The following is a 26,116-nucleotide window of genomic DNA, read 5'->3' on the forward strand; positions in this document are numbered from 1 at the left end:
GATGTACCTGTTCTGTGCATTAATATACTAAAGAGCCGCTGCTGGTTTCTGCCGCCCAGCCTTATCGAACAGATCTTTAATAGTGTGCAATCACTACTGAAAGAATCTGTGTAAACAGGACATATTCAAAGGATTAATCTTAATATGAGGCTGCTGACAGGAGGACTGATCGAGCCTCTTTTCAATCAATGCTTCTTTTTTTCTATTCCACATTTCATTTGCGACGACCGTTTGCATGAACAAGCACTCAGGCCTCGACCTGCGGCTCAGCTGCACCAGAACACTTTATTTGTACAGTAATAATAGTCCTTCAGCGCAGCGTTGCCCTCTGAGATATAATAACCACCTCCGTGTTAGACCGCTGAGGACGGCTTTATTAGTCACCGCTCAGAACATTGATTTTTTTTTTCTCCTGCATGGCTCCAACACAGCAGCTGTCCTTCGTCTCCCTGCAGACAATAGCTGTAACTGGGCTCCGATATGACCCCTGCTTTGTTTGCATTATTAAACAGGCCGTATCAAACACAGCGATGCTCCCTGCAGATCTGTGTCATGGCGGTGCAGCCGTGCGACGGCACATGCAGAGATTTTGACTCACGTTTCATGTTCTGGATGAGGTTCTCTGAGCTGGATCTCTCCTTTAATCTGACGTCTTGGTCCTCTGATCTATAAGCGAGCTGCAAACAAAACTCCAACAAAGCTCCCCATTATTGGAACTGAACTTAAATCAAACTTTTTTAGACAAGAAAAATATATATATAAAGAAATATGCAAGGTGAAATTTCACCTTGACAGAAAGCTTTTGTTTCCATCTTAAGAATGAAGAAAATAGCTGTTGAAATGTACTAACCTGTTAGAAGCTGCCAGCAGGTGACTTTCAGGTGGAGACATGAGGAGTAGAGATGTTTATTAATGAGCGCAGCCTTTTTAAATTAGGCATTCCTTTGATGGAGCTTGTTGGAAATTCAAATTAAAAAAAGCCGGCTCTCTCTGCAGGTTCACTGCAGCGCGGAAAGTGCAGCACAGAACCTGATTCCTCATGCAGCTTTGCAATCTTCCTCAAATTGTGGAGCTTGACAAAAGAATTGCAATTAGTTTATGTTTTACATTTTGATCTCCAGTGTTTGAAGCAACCAGATAAACAGCCATAGTTAAAGTTAAATAAGTACCAAAAAGGGTGCATTCATGTAATATTTCAGAAAACAAAAGATTTTTCCATTCAGGGTGCCAAACTGATCTCTGCAGCTGATAACTGGTTACCAGTAACTTATCCTGCTGGGATTCCTTAATGAGATTAAACCATTTTTTAGTCCTAAACTCTTAGCAATCCATCCACAGAGGAATGTTTGGTTTCCAGCGTTTTTGAGTCAAAAACTCAGAGCTTTTAATTCAAAGTTTACTCCGATACCCCAAATCACTCCTCTGTCTTTAATCCAGGTTTGAGTTATGGTTTCTGACATTCACAAAACAACACAACTTCTTTTCTCTGAAATCTCAAAAAGATTTATAGTTCAGCAGATCATTTAACAAGGTTGAGATGTTTGATGAGAAGCACAGAGATTACATTGAATACAGACATTATGATTAGCCGTTAATACATTTTTTGCCACAGTGTTGCTCGTCATTCCCCTCATAAAGTCAGAGGTATAGTCTGATTAAATACATCTAATAGTTCTTCATCTAGCCTGTAGCTACAGATACATAAAAGGTATTTGATCTTTCGGTTAAATAATGCTGATTTGATTGTAGATTATAGAGGTAGACAGAACTGTTTCTGCCATCCAACCCTTCCTCGTTCTTCTGTGGTTTCCAACCTTCATTCGGAGCCAAGCTGATATTGCCAAAGTTCCCGCTTCTCATGTAAAGTGCAGTCGGCCTTTGTCCGGTTTACGACCTGCACGTCGCCGTCCTTCGTCCTCAGCTGCGAACGGCCAGCATGGAGTTGATCTCCCAGATGAGGTTCCGAAGTTGGTCCATGATCTGCTTTAGCTGCTGGTTCTTCTGCTTCAGCCTCTATAAGGAAATACAGGACAAACAAGACGAGAGAAATTAAGAAAAACTGTCCCATAAGAGACATTTGGATTACTATTGATTAAAATGTGTGGCTAGTTTGGTCGGTCTTTCCTTTAAATCCAAAGTTCTGCTTTAAAAATACAAAACAAATCTGATTCGGAAAATCTGAAAATATAATCTAGAGTTTGTTACGGTCTAAAATAATCTGGAATTGTTGACTAATTCATTTATCAAATCCATGCACTCTTAAACCTTTCATCGGACCGTGTCCATTATCCAGCTCTCCATCCTTAACAGGGTTCCTGGATGAATTTTGGTTGTTCACCACTGCTCCATGGTTAGTTCCACTGAAGTTCTAAAGCTTTTAAAATTGTCTTAAAGACCTTTGAAAGTTGATAAACAAAATTGACTCCATTTCCTATATCTTAAACTTAAGTAAATCAAAGAATAAGGATTTTTATTCATCTTTTATCTCAATATTTTTCTTGCAAGAGTTTTTGGGGTTTCCCCTGAATAACCAAAAAATTCCAGCTAATATTTGAAAAAGTTAAAGATTGACAGGACTGTTACTTTTCCTCCTTTCTCTTCAATGTGTCCCAGGGGAGCTTTAATAAATCCAAGTATATAATTAAAAGAGTTACTGCTTAAGATTTAGCGATTAAATCTGACATTTTTAAACAGCTTAAAACATTTTTAAAATGTGCAATATTTCTTTTTTTATGAAGCCCAGTTAGAGCTGTAAGGTTACCGACCCATCCATGGTGCAGTGCCACTCTGGGATTAAAATAATCCACTATTCTGGCCCCCACACTGGGCCTTTTAAAGTTTTCAAAAAAAAAAAAAAAGAAAGAACATTAGAGGTCTAATGAGAAGTGACCTTTTATCCGGGGGGAGACCGTAGCTGTTTGGTTAGCAGAAGGTGACTTTTTAAAGGTATGACCTACTCTGATCCTTTGCCTCCTGCTTTCTATGGGAAACAGATGGCCTGTCTGATGTTAATGAGCTTCTGGATAAAGACGAGAGCAAAGATGATGATAATTCATCAAAAGGAAGAAGTTTCACCTGATGGAGAACATCTCAAAGGTCTAACATCATCCTGACAAAATCAAACAACATAATGTCCCACTTATGAGTGTTAGAACTTTTTTTTATTTTATTTAGAAAATAATAGACACAATAATGAATGCGAAAAAGACCAAATTATATAGCGCCATACAGGAAGAGTCAAACATAAATGCAGCTAATTTCTAACATGGTGATCAAATTCTGACTCCTGGTTTGAAAGAAAAAAAAATGTTTTTAAAATTAATTTTGTTCCTCATTTTATTATTATACCATAAAGAAAAAAACTTAATGTCTTATGACCCAGTGACACAAACTTCCTGTCAAATACTATACTATTATGTATATGTTCCTGTATTCGTATTTTAATTTTTATTTCTGTAAAGTGACCTTGAGTGTCTAGAAAGGCGCTGTTAAATAAAATTTATTATTATTATTATTATTATTAGACCAGAAAGAGGAGGAAGAATCTTTTTCCAATGTTGGCTGTGTTTCCATCCAGCTGGAATGTGATTTTTTTTGCAAACATGAATTTGCTGTTTTTCCATTTGGTTTTGAACCAACTAACAAAGAGATGCAAAACATAATCTCGTCATACGTTGTCCATATTAGGCCATCATGCATGTCTGTTATAAACAGGAAGTAGTGGCTACAATCTAGCTCGGAACACAGATCAGTAATGGAGCAAAGTTTTGATGAATGTGTCGCTATCTGGCAAGTTCTTTCATTGACATGTATGCCAGTAATGGCAATGAAGCTTCCACCCATGTTTCAAGCATAATAGGGATATTTGGGAAAATGCTGACAGCAGAAACAGCTGATCAGAGATGTGAGGTAATTTTTCGCTAAAGTGTAAAAACTTTTTAGCGAATTTGAAGCCATTTCCATCAAGAGTTTCTGATGCGAGTCTAAGATTCATGCACATGCATCTTGATTCATGCAGGTTTCAGTAATTCTCATAATATCTGCTTTCTGAGCAGCAGCCTCTACCAGTCCTGTAAAACGAGCAGCCAAATCAGGTCTACATAGAGCAGCCAAATCCGGTCTACATAGAGCAGTCTTTACCCACGGCCCTTAGAAACCAACTACCTTCCACAGTAAACAAACACCATCTCTCTCCAATCAGCGAGCGGCGATGCAAGACAGAAAATTATCATTCTTGCATAAGATTGTGACAAAGTGACTCTTACAAGTAAATCTGCACAGTGACAGCAATTGTCCTTTTTTAGCTAGCGCCTTAATTGCAAAAATTATTTTTCGGCTTAAAGAGGTCTCAGACTTTGTATAGCATTGTTAAAGAAGAGCCTAAAGAAGGAAAGGATCGGTCTGCCAGAGTTGAAGGAAAATAAATAGTGTCAAAGGTTAGGCTAGATTGCATCATATAAATATATTCCTGTAGTTGACTTCAAAAGGCTTAAAAAGTATGTTATAGGTGCTTTAATAGGTCTCCGACAGTAATCAGGCGTGTTTATACAATAATTTTATGACCTTAAAAGAAAGGGGCGTCATTATTGAAGGAATGATTTTAATGGAATGATTGTATGATAATTCTAAATGGAGAAAAAAAATACATGAGTACTTTTTATTACATAATACACCAGAGTTCAGGGCCTTAGCAAACACCTGCATGACTGAGGATGTTGGCATGGAAGAAGGTTTATGATCAACTAATTAGTAAAGGGATTCTGTTTTAATGAAAATAACCAAGCAGAAAATCCCTGGATGAAGTGAAGCAAGTGAATAAGAAATTTCAAAAAAGCCACCTTCAACTTCAGGTATTCAGCAAAAAACAGGGAAAAAAAACTGCATTCCCACATAATTACAACAAATGTTTCCAAATAGTTCAGTTTGAGTTGGTCCATCATCAACTCAGCTAATCGCTGTAATAACACAAACATCTGGCCTCCTTCAGGAGCACAGCTACATTACAGAGAGGAGCAAACAGCACACCTCCCAGCCAGCCAGCCAGTCAGTCAGTCAGTCAGTCAGTCAGTCAAGGGTTTGTCCCCTGATTGTCTCTGAATGGTTTACCAAGATCTCTGAGTCAACATCTGCTGAAGCCTTTATGCATAAACTAATAATGGTTCCTTCAGCGCTGCTGCAGCTGGAGACTCTGAACAATGAAATCAAGCACAGCCGCCAAGTACAGGCTGCATTAGAAAAATGAAAAAATACCTGGGAACATCTATGTTTGGGCAAATTTAGCAGCGGCAGATCAGAGAGGGAGAGGAGGAAGAGCGGAGCGACCTAACTCAGGGGCTCCTGTATCTGCAGTGCGGTGAAATCTATTAAGATTAAATCCATCTCGCTCTCAGTAACACTCCTTTAGCCATGACTAATTACCAGCCATTTTTGCAGCGCAGATAACACCTTGAGCAATCGATTTCACACAGCTCTCTTAATATCAGCTGTTTAGCTGATTGTCCTTGAAGATATTCCAGAGTGGAACATTTGGAAACCCTCCAGTCTCTTCCTTTAGGGGGGATTTCTAAACGCTTCCCAAGCTTCTTTGCTCTCTACAAACTCACAGATGCTCGCTTTGATTCTGTGCGCCTTTCTGTGTATTTTATAGAATACGCCTCATTACTCCAACAACTGATACCTGAAATAACAATTTTTCTCTATTAATGAGATAATGCCTCTTTAGATTCTCAGTATTTCTGTAAACAACGAGTACTATTATAGTCGTTATAATTGCAGCGCTTTTATGACTATTTTTCACCTCATCCATCAGTGTTTAACAGGCAGCGGGAGCTTCTCCCTCTTGGATTCACAATGCTTCATTCTTTATCGAAAAGCAGGCATGAAACTGCAGATTTTTCACAGCAGAAATAAGACCAGGATGGCAGCGGAGCCTTCACGGCCTGTTCATTATAAAAGGCTCCCTGGCATATCTTGATATATGAATAACAAGGCTGCTATTATCACAGAAATGATTCTGCAACCTTAGGGAAATGTAATTTTCATTCATAACCTCATAATTAGTGCAACTCTAATCCTTCACACCTATAATGTGATATTCTGAAGAATGCTTTACAACGGAGAGCAGAGCAGCAGAGGAAGAGGAGCCATTGTGTGTTCTGTGCTATTTACAGGCATTTCCAGTTTAAAGTCGCTCTGCTCAGATATGCAGAGCGACTGGTCAACAGCTCCTGAAAGAAGACTGGACCTACCGTCTGAGCTGGAGTCTCAGAGGGCTGCCAGCACAATGGAAGGCTGCCTAACCTGCTTCACACAGAGAGAATGCCTGCAGTCTCCAGCAGGCTGCAGGAGGAGGAGAGAGCAGAGCGGTGACCAGAGGTGGATTGTAAGCGGCGACTGGCTCGCTTAGAGTCGGGTGCAGTCATCTATGGAGGTAAGCATGTACTGCTGGATCTGAGGTCATGCGCTGTTGTGCACGTCTGTGTGTGACTTATTCACGGTATTTTGGCTCCAAATGCTGCATCGAAGCCAAAACTGCTGCAGAAATGTACAGCCCTGTGCAAAGGTCAGAGAGCAAAAGGAAAAAAATAGAAACAAATAAGGGACTTAATGCTTTCCTTTAAGACTCTTACAGTCCATGAATACACAATGCTGGTCAGACCACTGCTAATGCAGCGGTGCGTCAGCATGGCCTGTACTTCTACAGAGTATATGCCATGCATTGAGTCCAAGGACCCTGAACCACTTTACACTACAGTCTCTCATTCACCACGTATTCTGATTGATGAAAACATTCATATACTGATGGTGGTAGGCTGCTATGTAGCCATAGCGGTACGGGGGCAGACTGACAGAAGCTGGGGCCTTCTGACCCTCAGTCACCCCAGGAAAACCCAAAAACAACTTTACAGTCAGAAACAAAATAAAATAATCAGCCTAATACTTCAATGGATTAAATTTAACTGAACTGTGTTACTCCACATGCTGGATTTATTTTCCCTCCAAAATAAATCTTAAAGTTGTAGGGAAGTCATACTTAAATGTAAAATCATTCTGGCTTAAACAATTAAACTTGCTTGCAAACCTTCCGCTATAACAATCCCGCCCTCTTGATAAACGACCAATCACACTCACTTTATTCACTCATGTAAAGACAGGCACCAATCAGGAGAATTCGGAAATGCAACGGTTGGAACAGCCGCTTCCCTACGACTTTAATGAACCCTCACCCAGACTGGCAAATTTAATATTTTATTAGAAGACTCAGTCTTATTATGTACAGTTATATAGGTTTAACACTAGAACATTACAGAAGGAAACATTTAAGCTGCCAGATCAGCCATAGCCCCAAAAATCTAACATGTCAATGTTAGTCATTGGCTGTAGTCAGTTACTCACTTTACCTGAAAGGCTGTGGTGCCTGAGCAAGGTTGAAGTGGCTCTCATAGATGTTACAAATAAAAACAACTTTGAGTCATGTTTGAACTGATGCAGCTTGGTCTGTGTTCTACTCAACCAATTTTATATATTCAGAAACTAGAGGAGGTTAGCTTTCAAATTATGTATTGCAAATGTAATTTGGGCTTACAGTTTCCATGTTATTTGCTTTTCCGTTTTGGTATGCAAAATAGGCAAGAATTTCCCAAAATGAGGTGGATGTTAAGTTAAGAAACAATTTAAATTATACCACTTGAGTAGTTCTAGATAAAACAAAGTTTTAGCTTAATTAATGCTGAGTGGGATGTCCTTTTAACAACTGCTCTGTTTTAGAGTCTGTATACACTATCTGACAATTATTCAATTACTATTCCAATTGACGATTTCAAGGAGTGACAAAGACTATTAGCCATGCCTAGGAAAAAAACTGTACAGCAGAAACAGTAGAACCAAGCTTTTTTTTTTTTTTACTCCATCACTGCTTCTTCTTGTCTGCATTTCTTTTGATTTTTCTTCATTATCCTCGCTCCTTTCCACCACCCGTCTAAATCAGATCAAAGAGGTCGTCCTCAACAGTGGGGTGGGGGAAAAAAAGAAAAATGAATTTTTCATAGAAAGCACTACATTAAGATTCCACTTCACAGAAACTTCACTGCAAGAGAAGCTCTTACAACTGTATCTCCACATGTTATGTCAAGACAGATTTGGGCTCAGGCCACCAGAAGATGTTCTCTGACCTGAAATCAATAAGTCATGACGTTATAGGCCAACTGGCATGTTATGAAGGCCAGTAAACACAGTTAAATGTTAGCCATTAAACACCCGTCCCTCTTCAGGGTTATAGAGCTTTATAACCATAATCTTTACATTAATTAATTTGGCTGTAATATCTTCACAAAATGCTGAATGCGATGGGGCTCTGATCCATTTCACATTACAGAAAATCAAAGTATTCTTGTTATAATATCATTATATAAAGACATTCAACTTCTTTTTAGTCATTTTGCTCGTTTCATTAAGGACTAAAAAGACGACCACCACTCTGAGAAGGTAAAGAGCTTTGCTTTTTGACAAGGGGGTTTGAGATAATGCCGGAAATGAAACGCCTTCCTTTAAAATATGAATGGATTCCCACAGAAACACGGGAGGAGAGCGAGAAGGAATACAGCCAGTGGAGCAAAAGAGTGCCTTCACTCAGGATTCCCCGGCTAATCCGCCCCGTCGCTGGCAACTCAAATCACAGCTTTGACTCAGACGGATCTGGCCGGGTATTACAACTTTAAGTGTCTGTGAGCATGGAGAAGGGATTAGGGAGAGGACAGCAGAAATCTTCTGACCTTTAAAAAAATCTCCTATTTTTGTATTTTTTACACACTGAACATCAAACATATATGAAAACAGATCAACTATATTGGGGGGAAAAAAAACAAAGAAGGTAATTTCTTAGACGAGAAAATGTCAAAAATGCTCTTATATGGAAACAAATGAATCTATATCCAAAATAAATCAATGAATTCAGATTTATGTCTATTTTATTGAGGATGGCTGCTAGAACCAGATATTTAACATGACTTAGCCTAATTTAATGTCTGAAACTTCAGAAGACTCAGGTATGAGGTGTCATCAATCACCTGGATGTAAGATCAACTGACAAACAGACCACAATTTGATAGACTGAAGGGGTCTAGGAGCACCACGGGGTCCAAATAGTACCAGTCTAACTTAAACACATTAATAGATCAGCATCTAAAAATTGAGCTGTAAACAGATTGTGCGAAAGAAGAAATAATGGCTCTTCAAAATAAAAGCCAGATGTGCTTAACACTACATTTAATCATTAGACAAACAACTCCAGTTCCAGGGCAAACTCCTGCATCTGACGCCACCATCCCTCCTACCCTTGCCCTACTGTGGCTCTACCTCTCTCATAACTCATCCAAAACAGGCAGTTATCCTGATCTATTTTCTATGTGTATGCTGCTATATGTTTAGGCTGCTGGATGACATAGGACCCACTTTTCCTTATTCTGCTTTATTCCATCTAACATTCTGTAATATTTGTTAATTTCCATTTATAACTTTGTGCTCTCTGTTTTTTCCTGTCATAGTAGCTTCAGTTTGTCTGTTCCTGTTTGGCTGTAACTCTATCTTGGATTGAGATATCTGTGAAATAGAAACATAGATGTGCTGCTGCTGTCAAGACTGAATGAAATCAACTGGTTTTCCTTGAGGGAAATTTTTAACCAATCTGACTGTATTGTCTCTGTAAAGTGCCTTGAGATGACATGTGTTGTGAATTGGCTTTATATAAATAAACTGAAATGAATTTAATTATATAAAGACAATGACCTCGAAGAAATGTAACTATATTACCACAGGAGAAACTTGAGGGGCTTACACTTTTAATGGCTGTGTCAATAGATAGAAGCCATCAGACTCCATCCTTAATGATAGCTCTAATCCTTCAAAGTTAATACGTTGCCTGAGATATAATCTAAAACGTGTTTTCTAATATTAAACAAACACAAAAGTATTTCTACAATCATTGATGAAAAAATATAAATTCAGTACAGATCTGTTACAGCACTACAGTCCTTAAAGGAAACAAGTTTTGGAGCTTTTGTGGTGTCACTAAGCAGCTTGAGCTGGAAAAAACCCAGCGATGGGAAACAAAACTGTCTAATTAAGTTTAATAGGAAGCACAGATGATCACTTCACTCATATCATTAATCATCATCTGGCAGAAGGTGGTCCATAATTTTACTCCCGAGATCCATCAGCCAACAGGAACGCATTAATGTACATAAAAAAGGGGGGAAATATACATTTGTAATCATCATCATTTACTGTTTTCTTCACTTTTCATGTGTTGTAACATTGCTACAATAGCTCTGATTATATTTGATATAATATTCTAAAGTATTTAAAGGTTGAAGACGTTATAATCTAGAGCTATTAAACAAGAGAATCTTTGGCGATGTCCTTTTTCCTTTTTCACCCCAAAATGTATAACTGATATGAAGCATCACAACCCACTGAACCTAAATAATGAGCCAACATTTATGGTAGTATTCCAGTTCTTTGGGATGGATAATGCATTTAAGGAGATTATAACAACAATACAATTGTGATATACTGTGCAAATTGGACCAAGGCTAAACTGGCATTATACAAATAATATCTCTATAGTTGAGTTTCCATTATATGTCGTGCAAAACAATGTTGATATTCTGCTAATTTTAAAGAATCAAATTTTTGCAATTGCGTTATTTCCAGTGAATAAGATATGCAATATTTTTGTCCTGGTAATAAGTTTAGAAAACAACAGGTGTAAGGACACAAGATATATCAACATTTCAGCCACGGCTCTAGTGCTCATCGCACTCATCAATGCAAACTAAATGTAAGAAATACACATTCAAATACGCTGAAGCCTCATCCTCCAACTACTTTCAGTCATCTTTTTACAATCTAGTAATGTCCAGTGGCAGATCATGTGACTCATGAGATGTGAAAAAAAAGTTTCCATTGCAGTTTTGTGAAAAAGAATCATAGAAGTACTCCCCCAATTTTTTTTTTTTTTTTTTTTTTTTTTGATTTTAGTGTTTGCATTTAGCAAATGTATTTTCTTAAATACATTTTGCACAATTTGATGGTCAATGAAAATGCGACTTCCATCTCTCTTTGTCTCTATTTTCCCACAGTGGCAAATATTATCCATCTTTATCTCTTTCCATCTACAACTTGTTGAAATGGAAAAACCACTAACATTCATTACAGTCATTTACCTTTGAGATCAAAACAGTATTAGTGAAATTAATCTAGATCAACTGACAGTGATATAACAGAATGGAAAAATAATAAAATTCCTCTCTAGATCTAATTCTATTCAGATTGATCTATAAAACTAGTTAGGAACAGTCTTCTAGTTCGAACGTTTTCCACAATAAGGAAGATTTAATTACTTACAACTGTGTTGAAATGTGTTGTTTACAACCAACAGTTTTGTAACACTGGCTTGTAATAATTCATCCCGCTCCAAGTTTAAATTATATTCATGGATTAAAGTGATGCATCAAACAAACATCTGGAAATCTGATTTTACCGTTTTGAATCCAACTGATTAGCAAAATGCTGATTATTTATTTGCTGTTTTTTAAATCCATCAAAAGTGAAAAATCAGAGTATAGTCACCTGAAGGTAAATGTTATAGGTTATTCTATTATCTATTTATAGTAATATACAGTGAAACAAAGAGATAAACTGCTACTTTCCCTCAGAGAAAACTTGTAAAAAGCACATGTGAGTGGGGGGGTGATAAGCTCCTTACAGCTCTCTGCCCTGCCTGGGGAGCCCTCTAACGCTAAATTGGTCCAAGTTTACCATCTGACAGTGTATCCACAGGGAGGCAGGCCAAGCGGCTTTAATTTGCCTTACATCAGTTAAAAATAAAAAAATAAAAACAACTTAATTGACTTTGTAAACTTTATGGCTTTTACTAGAGAGGAGGGTTTAAGAGGCAGATTGTTCAGTATTTGGAGCTGACTTTCCCATGGGAATTAAGTCTTTAAAGGGTTCTGAAAGTAGATAAAAGCCTTCGCTTCCAGCAGTGGCAGAAATACAATAATCATGTTGTCATCCTTGCATGCACCTACCAATGAGCTTCTTCAATACATCTTCAGTATTGAGGTGGAAAGCTTGCAGCGTCAGCCGACTGTTGCAGAATGGTTGCCATTGATTTTAGTATCCGAGGCCCGTCACCCTCCCACCTCCTGTTAGGCACTTGCATCTTTGCCAGGTAGCCCCATTGATTGGGCCTTCCTTTAAGATTTGGTTGATAATAAATGAGAGTCTGGGAGGTAAAAGTGTTGTTGCTTTAAGAGCAGCTATGGGTAGTCATGCAAAAACTGTAACCAGCTTATTTTAAAAGGCTGATTTCTGGTGAATCATGTCATAAACCAGAATGTTTGGAAAAATCTTTTACTTAATATACCAGACAGTAGTGGCAGTCAGAATAGATGTAGTTTTTGTAGGATTTTTCTAAATAGGAACAAACAAAAGAAGCCTGATATAAATAAATATTGCTTCCTTGGCAGCAGGACTCAATGATAGCGGCTACTGTGCACTATGCAGTGGAACACAAACCAGCTTGGGTAACAACTTGATTAACTACTTATATAAACTGATATAAATATCAGTTGACTGGGAAACTGAGGTCTAGGCAACAACAGCTCGGTCCCTGGAGGCCCTTAAAGATCTGCTGCTAATGTCTTGCTCTGTTTATACAGTCTTGAAGTTGACACTAGGGCTTCTTTTACAATTTTTTTTACAATTTTGATATAATACTGTTCTAAGTGTGTTTCTCTGTCAGCTAAAGGCATGTTTTACAGTCTCTATACTCCATTTAACAATTAACCGATTACTAAATGAGTTGCCATTTATTTCAATAATCGATTAATCACGACTAATCAAATAAATTGTTTCAGCACTAAGAGACACGCTTTGGACTTCCACAGTATCAGACAAGTGATAAAATAATATAAAAGATGGAGTATAACACATTTACTTGTTCAAAATGGAAAGGGAAAGTCACTTTCTCCATTACCAATGAATAAGGCATAAAAAGGCTCCTAAACCAAGATAAACCAAAGTTATGAACAACTATGGAGGGTTCTTCAATGCATTATTGTTGCAAGCAAAGAATAAATTTGAAATTTGAAAAAAAAAAAATAATATTGATATACTTCTTAATTGGAGAAAAGGGTTTTAAGACCAACTTTGCTGATTGCTCAGATTTTATTTTCTTTATTTTCATATATTTTTTGTCAAATGGATTTTTTTTTTCTTCCAAATTCCACTTTTTTGTGTTATAAAAGAATAGCATTGTCTTCCAATTGTATTCTACAGAGCATTCCCTCTTCTGAAAAAATAAGACCACGCTGTAGGAGGAAATTTAAAAAAAAGTGTCATGAGTTCCATAGGAGGCCTTAGTGTTTTTTTACCCACCATGTGCATGTATATTTTGCCTCAGTTGTGCACATAAATCTCTGCAAGCTTCTGTAAACAAGGCTGCATGTTAGCACTGGGGTCCTGCCATTTGCAGGGTGATATCCTGCTGCGTCAATTTCAGAGCAGGCAGGATGTCCTCCTTTGATCTCTGTCAAATGTTTGTCAGAAGCTTATATCATCTAAGGTCACACATATCTCACACTCAAAGCAAACATCAGATTTAGTTTTTCTTTAATGGATGGCAGAGAGCCCCACAAAAAAAAAGCCTTGATCTAAATGTTTCAAGAGCAGTTTTTTCAAATGTCAAAAGCATCCTGTGGTTAGGTCATGTGTTTAATTGGCACAATCACTCACTCACACTTAAAACCAGCACTCCTGTCTCTAGCAAAGTGAAATGGGTTCTATTATCTGCTTTGACTTAATTGTGAAGGTAGCAGAGAGGAGAACAGCAAAGCATGCAGATTTCTAGAAAGATAAATGACAGGCAATTCCAATTTAAAGCCTCGACTGTTTAATGCAAACAGGAGCTGAGCAGAAAGGAGGCATGTTATGCCAATTGTGCCGCGCCCTCATAGAGACAAGAGCAGACTCCACACATACAAAGTACTTCTTCATGTTTAGATGTTAAGATTCCCTGCAGCGTGAAAAAAAATTGCTTTTTCTTCACTGATTAAAGAGAAAAAATGTAGCGTCTAAGACAACAACAAAAAAACAGGATTCCAGGTTATTTTTTGCAGATCCTCTGAGCACAACAGTTAAAAGTGAATATGGTGATAAAAATGTGTAAAAAAATACTTTCAACATTAATCACCCAGATTCACAAGGAGTTAAAAAGTATCAACAGCAAGTGAGTTTCCTTCAGAAAGAAAATATAAAGAATCTGGCTTCCTCACTCCTGGAACTGTCTCACAGTCACTAAACTGAATAAGATGTGAACAAAGTTAATATAAGGAAATAAACTGCTAAACAACCTGCAAGTCGTTTCCCTACCCAAAAGAAAAAAATTTTGTGCCCAGTTAATTATTGGAATATAGGACCTATGAGCATTTTCTTTTAATGCAAAGCCCTCTGTGATGCAGACTGGATCTGGGGATTTATAATGCACCTTACAACCCTGTGAAAATTATTACAAAAATATATTACTGAGTAGCAAATCATTTTAGACTTAAAAAGATCATAAGATCCTTTAACCAAAGGAAAGTTGGTACGTTTAGCTGGAGGAGAGGAAAATAACTTGCCGCCTTTTAAAGGGAGAGAAAAGCAAGTCAGTCGTCCTATGGTGTCAAAAACATCCCTGTAATGTCTAAGGCTGAGGCTCCCAAACTGTGCAGTTTTTCACCCATAAAATATCAGAATGGAGTCATGACCTGAACTAGCTGTTAGATTACAGATAACTTTTAAACATCTATTAACGATAGGTATACCAGTACCAAAAAAAGCATTTAAAATAATGTATTTGGTTTGGTCTATTTCTAAGTAATGCTTCGATATCATTAAACATATGTGCCTAATCATTATCATAGTTATTGTTAAAGTTCCTTTATAAAAAAAAGGACCTGAGGGCCTCATTCTTTTTGATCCGCGACCCAAAGCATGGCGATGAAACTTATCTATTAACATTAATATGCGTGACAAAACAACTTCAACTGTAAATTAAAAAAACGCATCAAATCAAGAATTTCAACTAAAAATAAAAGGACATGCATTAAAAAAATGGTTCGATGATATTAAATTCATAATACTAAACTTCAATATAATCCCAGAATTGCAGTATTTCCATCACCATTTGTCCTGTAAGAACATTTGTCTCAGAAAACACAACGAGAGCAGTGCTTTCCATCTATCAGCTCTTTAAGATAAACCATCCTGAAAACCTAAAACACAGTGCCGCCTTTAACCGCTAACACTGCCTTTACACACTGTGATGAAACGCAGAAATAGTTAAAATTGAAACCAAACAACAAAATACTAAAAAAATTCTATTTCTCTCAAAAGGTAAAAAACAAGCAAACAAAAAAAAAAAAAATCACCATTTTTGAAGTTCTTTGATGCAATGGTGCCCCTTCGACCCCTGCAAAACAATTAAAAAGCTCCTGGCATACAAAGAGCCCCTAATGGGCCACATATGTGGCTGCTAATAAGACAGATACGAGCACCTGCTGTGCATAGCCAACTAACTCTGGACACTGACCGTGGTAGAGGAGGATGGGAAAGAAGTGATAAAGAAAGAGCCGTGTGTGATGGAAAGAAAGACATAAAAAGCAAGCAGGTTAAGAAGAAAATAGAGGTGGAGCAGAGCAGGAGCTGAAGCAGGAGTAGAAAAAAATGAAGAAATTAAAGAGTGAATAAGATTTTCAACATGTTTTTTTAGGACAGTGTATTCATCTTTAGAGTTCTCAATTTCCTTCAGTTTAAAGTATAAACAAAAAACTTAATCTTTTAAATTGTGGCAGATATTTCTACAGAGATCTACAACTTTAAATATGGAGGATGAATAAATGGAAATATAGACAAATTAATTGGTTGATCTCAGACAGATGAACTAATGTAGAGAATGCTAGACAGGATGGATGGATGGATGGAAATAAAGAAGGCTCTTAAATTTATGGAAGGATTAGTGAATCAGACAGTCGTAGCTCTATAGGGGGCAGCTGAATGGATAAGGAAAGAGATATTGAAGAATGGACAAACATGGAAATACAGGACTTGAATGGGTGGATGGAGGTGGGGCTGAAACGATTAATTGGATTAATCATGTTCAATTGAGTATTGAAATCATTTTCAATTAATTAACTGATTAACTTTTAACTGGAGTATAGAGACTAAAAAACATGCCTTAAGCTGACAGACCAACTAACCCACTAAGAGCATCAATTGTACTAAATTTGTTTAAAAAAAATCTTTAAAAGATTGAAAAGGAAAAAAAAACAAAAAACATTTTAATCCGTCAATATGCTCTATCTAGAACTCCTCAAATGTAAAAGTTTTAGTTTCACCTGGATTAAGCTCTGTCAAAGATATTTTTAAGGAACTTTTTGCTGTCAGATTAAGAATCAATTAATTGAAGAAAAAAAAATCAACAGATTACTCACTTAGCTAAATGATGATTGGTTGCAGCCCTAGAAGGATAAATGGATGGATTGGAGGATAGGTAATCTAATGGATAGAACTGTGATGGGAGGATGAATTGATGGGTGGATCAATGGGTAGAAGGACTTGATGGACTGATAGAGCATGAATGAAGAGGCAGACTGCTGAACTCCCAGATGGACCGATGACGGATTAAACAATGGCTTTTAAATTAATTATGGACCAATATGTCTTCATAATAATTTTTCAAATTTGTCAGAACGGGAAAAACGAATCTTATTCTGTACTTTTCCAGACTGTAATAACCTGTAATCCGCCACCAGAGTGGCATCCCTTTCTACAGGTCAAATAAATTTAACATTAGGCCTTAGATAAGACTTAACCTGCCCATGTTTAGATACAGTACAATCAACCACCTGCATCACTGTAAAAACATGATCCACATACAGCAAGCTCTGAGGAGGAGACAAGGACAAAGTAGAGTCAGATAAGTAAATCAGTTGAATTTATAAACAACCTCTTTTAATTTCTCCTTTTTCCTCATTTCAATAAAGGAGGACAGGCTCTGTAATTAACAAGGTATTAAAAAAGAAAGGCAGTGTGCAGCGAGAGACGTGGAGGAGCAGGAGGAGGATAAGGAGGGTGAGGGGGCACAGGAGACAGACATGGCAGCAGTAAGAGCGGGAGAGATGGTAACTAAAAGAGGGAAGAGAGGAGCTGTGGAGAATTAATAACAAGCAGATCTCTCCAAGGCCCCCTTAATGGGCTGTGACAGGAATTTATTCACACTTAGGCTGGTATTAAATCAAACGCCAGCCGAGTGGCAGTGGCAGGCAGCGGCACAGGGGTGGGGCTGGCGAAGGGGGGGAAGGCAGGTGGAGCGCCGAGAACGTAGAGGTTTCTGCCATGCCGCACTGGTCTGCCATCACAGCCCCCCTGCAGGATTCAGGGTTTTATCCGAGACCCTTTGGGGGTCGATGTAAGGATGGAGAGATGGAGCACGGAGGGAATGCAAGAAGAGGACAAACGATGAGTGATGCGCCGATGACAAGACATGCTGTCCCACGTCCCAGATGGAATGATTATCAAGCAGTCCAGAGAGCCGATATGAATCATCCTTCCTGCATTTTGTGAAACAGACCATCAGTCAGCCAGACAGCCAGCCGACCGATCAGTCAGTCAGGCAGGCAGAAAGGAAGCTACAGACAGCTGACAAAAAAACAAAACAAAACACAGAGCTCAGTCCAAATTGATGCTCTGATGAAAAAAAATCTGCAGGCTAATTTATTTGTTCGTATTCGTAGTCGTCCTTCATTATTTGGCGTGTGACCAGTCATGTTGGGCTGTAATTTTTGGTCACTTGGGTGCCACAGAATTTGTTTTCGGTGTTATTGGAGCAGAAACACAGATGATGGGGTCTCTGAATTTATATGCACAATCACATTCAGCTACACCAGAGGTCTGTGGTGCAGAGACGGAGCGACTGCAACACATTAGGCCCCAGTGGTTCAGGGCTAATGAATCCAGACACTTATGCAAACATTGCTGACTTGCCCACAAGCCCAGATTAACTTTACCCATTTGTCCACGCAAAAAAACATTGTGTGGACATTTGCATACATTACCTATACAACTGTACTGAATGCACAAAGCAGGGATCGATATAAATAATCCCCTTCGCATGTGTCCACTAGAGACTTTACATAAGTCAATTAAAAAAAGATACAATAACAAAGTATGCCTAGTAAAGACACAGGCAGAATGATGAGAGAGAGGCTTAGCCCTTCCATCCTTCCCAACTCCAGGCAGATTGCATCACCATCCATCAACCCGACTCTGACAAACAGCAATTACCCCAATCGACAGATAACGAGAGCAAGGCTATCGCTCACAGCCAGGATGCCTCATAAAGCAGTCAGACATTACCATGCAGAAGTCATATATCTGCCCCTCCTTCAGACCGCCCCTTTTCCATTACCTCTTCACCTGATCAGGCTGATGTTTAAGGCTGATACCTGTTCACTACACAGCTCCAGAGGGAAACCTTCGATAGCAGGGTTATGAGGAATAGGACAAAACTGATAAGACCCTGAACCAGGGGTCAAGAAGTAACTGTAGGAGGAAAAAAAAAATGTCTTTATTTTTGTTAGGATAATTTTTTATGTACCATAAATGCGTTTGTTAAAACCTAATATTACCCGCCTGTTATGTGTTAAGGCTAATGTTTTCCCAAGCAGGTTATCTAATTAGGACAGTTCTACTTTCAGGATAAAAAGTAATCATTTATTATGTACATAAATATTTTGGAATAAAATGGGTGCATAGCGACAAAGTGAATAATTCTTTTGCCCCATTTGCACTACCCCTCTGAAACCGATCTGTGAGTAGTTCGGACCGAGCTTGGATCAGTCAACAGTTGGTTGGTTCTAAAGACCATTTACACACCAATATAGCACGGTTCCTTGCCTCCTATCTGCGCTCTACAATACTACAGCTCTCAAGGTGGGAATCAAGCAAACAAAAATGACGCTGCCCATAACATTCAGGAACTTGTGTGTCTGGATAGCGTCCTCCGTTAAAATTTCACTGAGAGCCTCGGTCTCAGCATCATCCAAGGTCACACAACGTTCTTTTGATGCCATTTGTTGTTAATAGGCTTAGAAGAAGTTTGTTTGGTGAACAGGTGAAAAGATCTGTGAACTAGTGAACTAGTACTAGATTTAGCACGGTTCGGTTCAGTGGCAGCTGGTGGAGTTTTCTCTAGGGGGGGCTATAAATTAACAATACCCATATACCAAACCAATCAAACATACACTAAGTTATCACCAGTATATTCATATGAATTTCAACAAGAAAAAACATAAAAACACTTTATAAAAACAAAACCTAATTTCATGTACAGGTTTACTTTTTGTACAAAAATCTTGCCCTAAGGATTTGTGAAGGCAAATCTGTGTTTTGCATGGTCCAATATTAGGTTACAAACCTAAAAAAATTATGTACCAGTTAAATAATGGAGAAGATATTAGTCAGCTTTATTTTTTTTTTTATATATATATAAAAACGATTTGTTTTCTAAGAATGTGTTCAAGAGCAACTATGCGAACTAACAAACATCTAGAAAAAGTATGCTATATTATATTATTTTCCATGTGAATCCCAGATTGTTTATGCCTCCTTGCTTTTTCTAAAAAGTGCTTTAAATCAGTCCCACCCCTCTTTATCCATGCTGGGTCAGATTCTCACATTTGAAAAAGGAGGCAGGGAAAGCGGATTACAGCGTTGGCCTCACTCCATAGTTTTCCACCATGCTATATATATATATATATATATATATATATAGTTCACGAATGAGGGAAGAAGGGAGCGGGAGATCGACAGGCGGATTGGTGCAGCGTCTGCCGTGAAGCGGGCGATGTACCGGTCCGTCGTGGTGAAGAGAGAGCTGAGTCAAAAAGCGAAGCTCTCGATTTACCGGTCGATCTACGTTCCTACCCTCATCTATGGTCATGAACTCTGGGTCATGACCGAAAGAACGAAATCGCGGATACAAGCGGCCGAAATGGGTTTCCTCCGTAGGGTGGCTGGGCTCTCCCTTAGAGATAGGGTGAGAAGCTCGGTCATCCGGGAGGGAGTCGGAGTAGAGCCGCTGCTCCTCCACGTCGAGAGGAGCCAGTTGAGGTGGCTTGGGCATCTGTTTAGGATGCCTCCTGGACTCCTCCCTGGTGAGGTTTTCCGGGCACGTCCCACCGGGGGGAGGCCCCGGGGAAGACCCAGGACACGCTGGAGAGACTATGTTTCTCGGCTGGCCTGGGAACGCCTTGGGGTTCCTCCTGAAGAGCTGGAAGAAGTGGCTGGGGAGAGGGAAGTCTGGGCCTCCCTTCTTAAGCTGCTGCCCCCACAACCCGACCCCGGATAAGCGGAGGAAGATGGATGGATATATATATATATATATAAAATCTCATTGGGGAGAGTGTTTAGGTGGTGGGCAGCAACACCCCCATGACCCCTCCCCCTGTGCACCCTTGTCTAGCTGCTAGCTCCACAAGTTGTACAATATCTGAAGCAGGGCAGTGCACTGTACTTCTCCCTTATTTGACCCTTTCAAAAAAGGTAACGTGCCAACTGCTGCTCTATGAAACACATTAAAGTCTGCTACATGACTTCTATCTGCAAGTAAGGAGCTAAATGCATAAAAATGCCATTTCCATATCGGTTACACTCATTTAAAGTCAGGCTATCAGCATAATTCCCTTGTAAGTTTCAGCCTAACTAAAGTCAATGCTGAAATGTGTTGGGGAGAAACCCCCAGATTTCAGTCAAAGCATCATTACGCTCATAAAAAATTAGCATATTTAATTTATTTGTTTGCAACAAATCAAAGGCAGGTTACAAATCAAACAAACATTTTTGTATGGGGGTAACAAGAATGACACCTTCATTTTACTCAAAGCTAGTTATTCAAGTCCCATTATCAGACTCAATTGTAGTTTCCTTGGCAACCTGTTACCCTGCATTTTACCCCTCCCTCTGAAAATGCCTCTCCTTCGTTATGCAAAGCAGCAAGTGGATCTAAACTTTGACAGAAGTCAATGTTTTTCAGCAATAGTATCTACTGTCAGGATTTCTCAGGCGTTATTTGAACCAGCCTGACATATCAGCAGCATGCTTGGATTTATCTTTTCACTTGTGCGTCAATCTCCTCGCTCTGTCAGCAATATGCCACAGAATGCATCCAGCTCCCCTCGCTCCAGTTGAATTTCATCAGTTTACAGTTTTCCCTTTAGGAGACACTATCTGAAAGACAGCTAGCAAATGCTGACAATCTACAGCCGTCTTTAGATTCATGGGTTTATACCCTCATCAATCATTTTCCTCCACATCAAACAGAAGATTTTCAGCTGCTGCTTTATGTGGTTTTCTTCATCTCACATGCAACACGGATGTTTCCATCGACTTCTTTTCCTCTCAGTGTTTTCTTTGTCCTTTACCCTTCACTTCACACATCAACCCCCTCCAACAACATTGCTATCTGTTTGGTTATCCATCCATCTTCAAACACTTTTCCCACATGAACAGTCCATTTCTCTCTTTTGTGCAAACAGGATGCTTTCCTTTCACGCTTCCAATTCTCCCCCCTCAGCTGCGAATATTTTATTCTCTGGTCCATCTGGTGAGATTTCTCGGGCATTAACTCCTCTTCTTAGCCTTCCTTCTAACCTTTTTTTCTTCACGTTATCTCCTCTGCCTCCTCCTAAAACAGGTCCATCGTATGGAGCTGAAGCGACTGCAGCAGATGCAGCCAGGCCGCAAACATCTGCTTCCCATGTCCCGCCGCAACTCGACACCGCTGATCAGACCAACCGCTGTAACTCCCTCAAGCTCAAATGTTCTCCCTGCTGTCGTGCAGCTGTCCAGCTCGGGAACAATCACAGCTGATAATGCGGCAAACAAAAAGAAAACAGATGAATGTCTAAAAGACAATCTAGAAAACCTCTTTTTAATTAGCTTAGCTTTTTGTGTTAAGTGGATAAAAACACAATTATTTTTAAAAAGAAAAAGGGCCCATTTACATTACACATGAGCTTGGTACCACAATACACACAGATTTTAAATAGCAACATTTTAAATGTTTAAAATCTGACATTTTTACCATTATCCATTCTTGTTGCAAGCTTTTAAAGTTATTGATGCCAAAGAAAATGGCGATGTAACTGCCCTGACTTTTATAGGAGTCGTTCCCAAACTTACTTTTTTCTTTCAGGGTTTGACCTTTAACCTCAAATCACTCCACACCCATAGTGTGAGGATTTGAAAGATTTGAAGAGTCAAATCTTTAAAATGATAAGATTTAAGATAAGTGAAAATGATAAGTGAGGTTGATCTGAATGACTTTCAGTGCATGCCAGATTTACTCTATTTTTCTAAAAAAATAAAATAAAATCTGCGTTATAATAAACTTTGCAACTTTAAACTCCTGTTTTTATTCACTAAAACTAGAAACTATAATTTTTAATTAAATGAAATCAGTTTTTATTGATTCTAAACCATCTGAGGAACATAAGGATATGCATAAGGCACATCTCACATCATTTCAAGTACATTTTCAACACTTAATTTCATGCATAAGCTGGAGGTTTGGTACTGTGAGAGATCGCACAAAGTTCCAGGTTTTGGCCCAACAAGGTTCATGATCAGATCCTGCATATTTCCTGAAACACTAAACATCTGCTGGAATAAGTGATGAACTCAAATCAAACCTGGAGCTCATTTACAAAAATAAACAGCGTCTTTATTTAGTTTAGGGAAATTAGATGTTTTATCGAAGCCTTCTTACCTCACTCTGACCTCATTGTTTAGAAGAACGCCCCTGTAAGTGCTCTACAGATGTTGCGTCGCGTTTATCAACGATGTAAATGTTTGTCTGCCTTCTGCACTTTAAGGGTCAGCTGCCCGTTCCTGTCCATACGCAGATGTTTGCATTGTTTTCATTGTGTTAACACTTTCACATCGTGGTCATCCGCCAGTATATCCCTCACTATGTCACATAAACAAAGTGGCGCATTAATTTATTCTTTGCCTCAGCAAATACAGTGGTTGGCCAAAACGCTGCATCTTTGACTGCAAAAAAAGCTGGAAGAGGACCTGAAGCTGTCTAGTTTGATTACATCAAAAGAATATAAATTTATTTTAGGCGCCAAAGTAAACTGCGTCATTTGACAGCAGTTTTAGATCACATTATTTTACTTTATCTATATTACTGTTTTACTTTGCAGTAACAATGAAATTGTTGGGATTGATGAAGAGAGCTAAATGCTTTACATTACTCAAATTAATCATACTTTCTCACTCCCTCTGCAATCCTCAAACTACCAATAAAATAACTTAACGTATGCCATTCCTAATTTTTTTTTGCTTTTGACGCTTATCAACAGCCATGCAAATTCTGGCCAATAGCTTAATTGTTCTCATAAATGTTGTGGGGGAAAAAAGGTCTGCCCAGAAGTGTTGAAAACAAGCAGCAAGACCCCCAAGACATGGCTGTGAGAATTAAATGACATAATTCACAGCTGGAGTGAGCAAAAATTTCTCATTTCTTGTGGAGTATCAGCCCTGATGAGCCTCTCTGCCAGACAGATTGTTCTTTGCTGGCTTGATTAGTCTGTTTTGTGGAAAGCAAAACACAATGATGAATGGATAAAAGACCAACTAGTCATGTCTCAATCTACATGTGATGGAAATTTTTAGCAAACTTACAAAGTCAGAAAAAAAAAATTCAAAAGATTCAGTTAATTGGGCCCAATAAATGATGCCCAGAGAAATGAAGATAGAGTTGCACCACTGGGAGACCAAGCAAATTAATTGGTAGGGCATCTAATAGCTCAACCAATTCAAAATACAAGTTGATCTGTTAGACACCTGAAACTTTTAGTAATCATTTCATAAACTACACAACTATTACAAAAAAGCTTGCATATTAAGAGGTTAAAAGTTGTTCAAGTTATACTTCATATTATAGGTCTTTTGTTAGCCATGTGAAATGTGTGTTTTTTATATATATATCTAGAGTTTCTATCTAGAATTTCAGTCATATTCAGTTGACTCATATGCAATATTTATAGATGTTGACATTTTGTTTACAAGATCAAAGAGGAATAAAGCTACCTAAATATAATTTTCTACTAACATATTGGGTGTTCAGTATAAGTGGATGTAGTCTTCAAAGTCTTACATTTGTATGTATTGTATGCATTATACCATGTAAAAAAATCCTTTTATCCATCGCAATCATATTCTTATACCGGTAACTATCACTCAACCATAAGTTAGCGCAGAGAGCATGATATGATATTTAAGATCCATTTGTCAATTTCCCAATGTTAACTAAGGTCTGTGACAATGCTAGCATGGATTTCCCTTAACTATTTAAGCTAAGTACATCCCCATGCTCTTTAAAATTTATCCCATTGTCAAAAGTAGAATTGTCAGAACTTGCTTTCTTCTTTCTACGGCTCTGACGATGCAATGCAAAGCGCATGTCGTCATATGCCGACGTTACGCTCTGCTGTAGCAGGCCAAAGCCATGGTATATACTCTACGCACATTTTGTTGGTAGAAAATGATATGATGAAATAATAACGGTTACATATGAGTCATTTGAATTAATATTGAAATACGCTCTAGATTACAAAAACACATTTCTCATAGCTAAAAATAGAACTACAATAAACAGTATACCCTCTCAGCTGATAAGCTATTTTTAATGGTTCTGTACTTTGTGAAATAATTACCAAAAGTACTGGGTTTGTTTCAGGTCTGCCTGTGTTTTAAATAAAATCACCAAGCAATTCCGCTAAACTATTAGACCCTTTAGCATCCTAACTTTCTTGGTCTTCCGGTGGCGCAATTCCTCCATCTCCACGTCTCATAGCAAAGAGGAAATGTTAGCAAGCTAGTACCACGATCAATGATGGACCGATGTTTTAATAAACGTGCTGCAATTGGGCATGTTTAACTTTCTTTATCATGTCAGCTCGTATTACCGATAGTTCATGTTATCCAGAAAAATCAAAAAAGAATTATTCTAATGGGGCATTCAGGGTGCCGAAAGCAGCACAAACAGCTGATCACTGATGTGATGTAAATATTTGCAAAGTCAGAACCTATTCGAAAAATGTGTTTATCTTTTTAGAGTATTAATTCTTCGAAAAAAGTCAAAAACCACACCAAGCAAGCGAAATTTTGTGTTTATTTAAAATTTTGCTGTTTTCATCAAATTCTTCTAATGCTATACTTCATAATATACTTCAAGATAAGATAGTTAAAAGAAAAAAAATTGATGAAAAAATGTCAACATAAAGTACAGTGTCCTCTGGGTCTTTTTCAGTGTTTGGCGGTGAAGACAAGTTCTGATCTCAAGAATAAATGTTCCTTGGAAGCATAACATATTCACAGCAAACAGGATGGTGAGGGTAGACATTGTGAGGCTCTTTCTCCAGAAGTCCTTTGCCATCTTAGCGGACTTGAGCAGATTAGGTGTTCAATAGGTGGAGGTAAGGAATCTAGGCAGCCTACTGTATCCTTTCCGCTGGACATTGGACATAGTCTCAGATAAACCCTGCTCAGTGAGCGAGAGACGACCTTTTGGAGGATAGTTTCATCCTCAGGGTGAAGATACGAGAATGCCACAAATTCATCTCAATATCTTACTGTGCCCAGATCGCTCCGATGATTAAAAAAAAAAAAAGCCTTATTTTTCCCCTTCTTATAGCGGTTGGGTCAGTGAAAACTGACCCAACCGCTATACGCAGCTCAGCTTGAAAACATTGTCACTACAAAGGTAGCGACATTAAAGAGGAAACTGAAACGCTCTTTTTAAAACAGTCCAAGATTTCCTGCCATGAAGGATAAAGTTTAAAAAAAAAAAAAAAAAAAAAAGAAAAAGCAACCATGCAGTCCTAATTATTTATTGAACAGTAATAAAACAGACTTAATACATGGTCATTAACATGCACTGAGGAGCAACACATCTTAGACGGTTCAGATTGCAAACCCCAAGACAGGCAAATGAGACTCCTTAAAT

General features: G+C 38.4%; 1 protein-coding gene across 1 annotated transcript in view; it reads right to left on the bottom strand.

Moving 5' to 3' along the window:
• Nucleotides 1-1,464: 1,464 nt before the first annotated feature.
• Nucleotides 1,465-26,116, bottom strand: part of med30 (mediator complex subunit 30) — a 55,692-nt gene continuing 31,040 nt past the window's right edge. The window contains exon 5 of the mRNA XM_015376941.1: nucleotides 1,465-2,013. Within this exon, the coding sequence (XP_015232427.1) occupies nucleotides 1,918-2,013 (96 nt within the window). The 3' untranslated portion in view covers nucleotides 1,465-1,917. The remainder of the gene's footprint in view (nucleotides 2,014-26,116) is intronic.

The sequence above is a fragment of the Cyprinodon variegatus genome, unplaced genomic scaffold, assembly GCF_000732505.1.
Source record: "Cyprinodon variegatus isolate N-32 unplaced genomic scaffold, C_variegatus-1.0 Scaffold144, whole genome shotgun sequence".
Taxonomy (NCBI): Eukaryota; Metazoa; Chordata; class Actinopteri; order Cyprinodontiformes; family Cyprinodontidae; genus Cyprinodon; species Cyprinodon variegatus.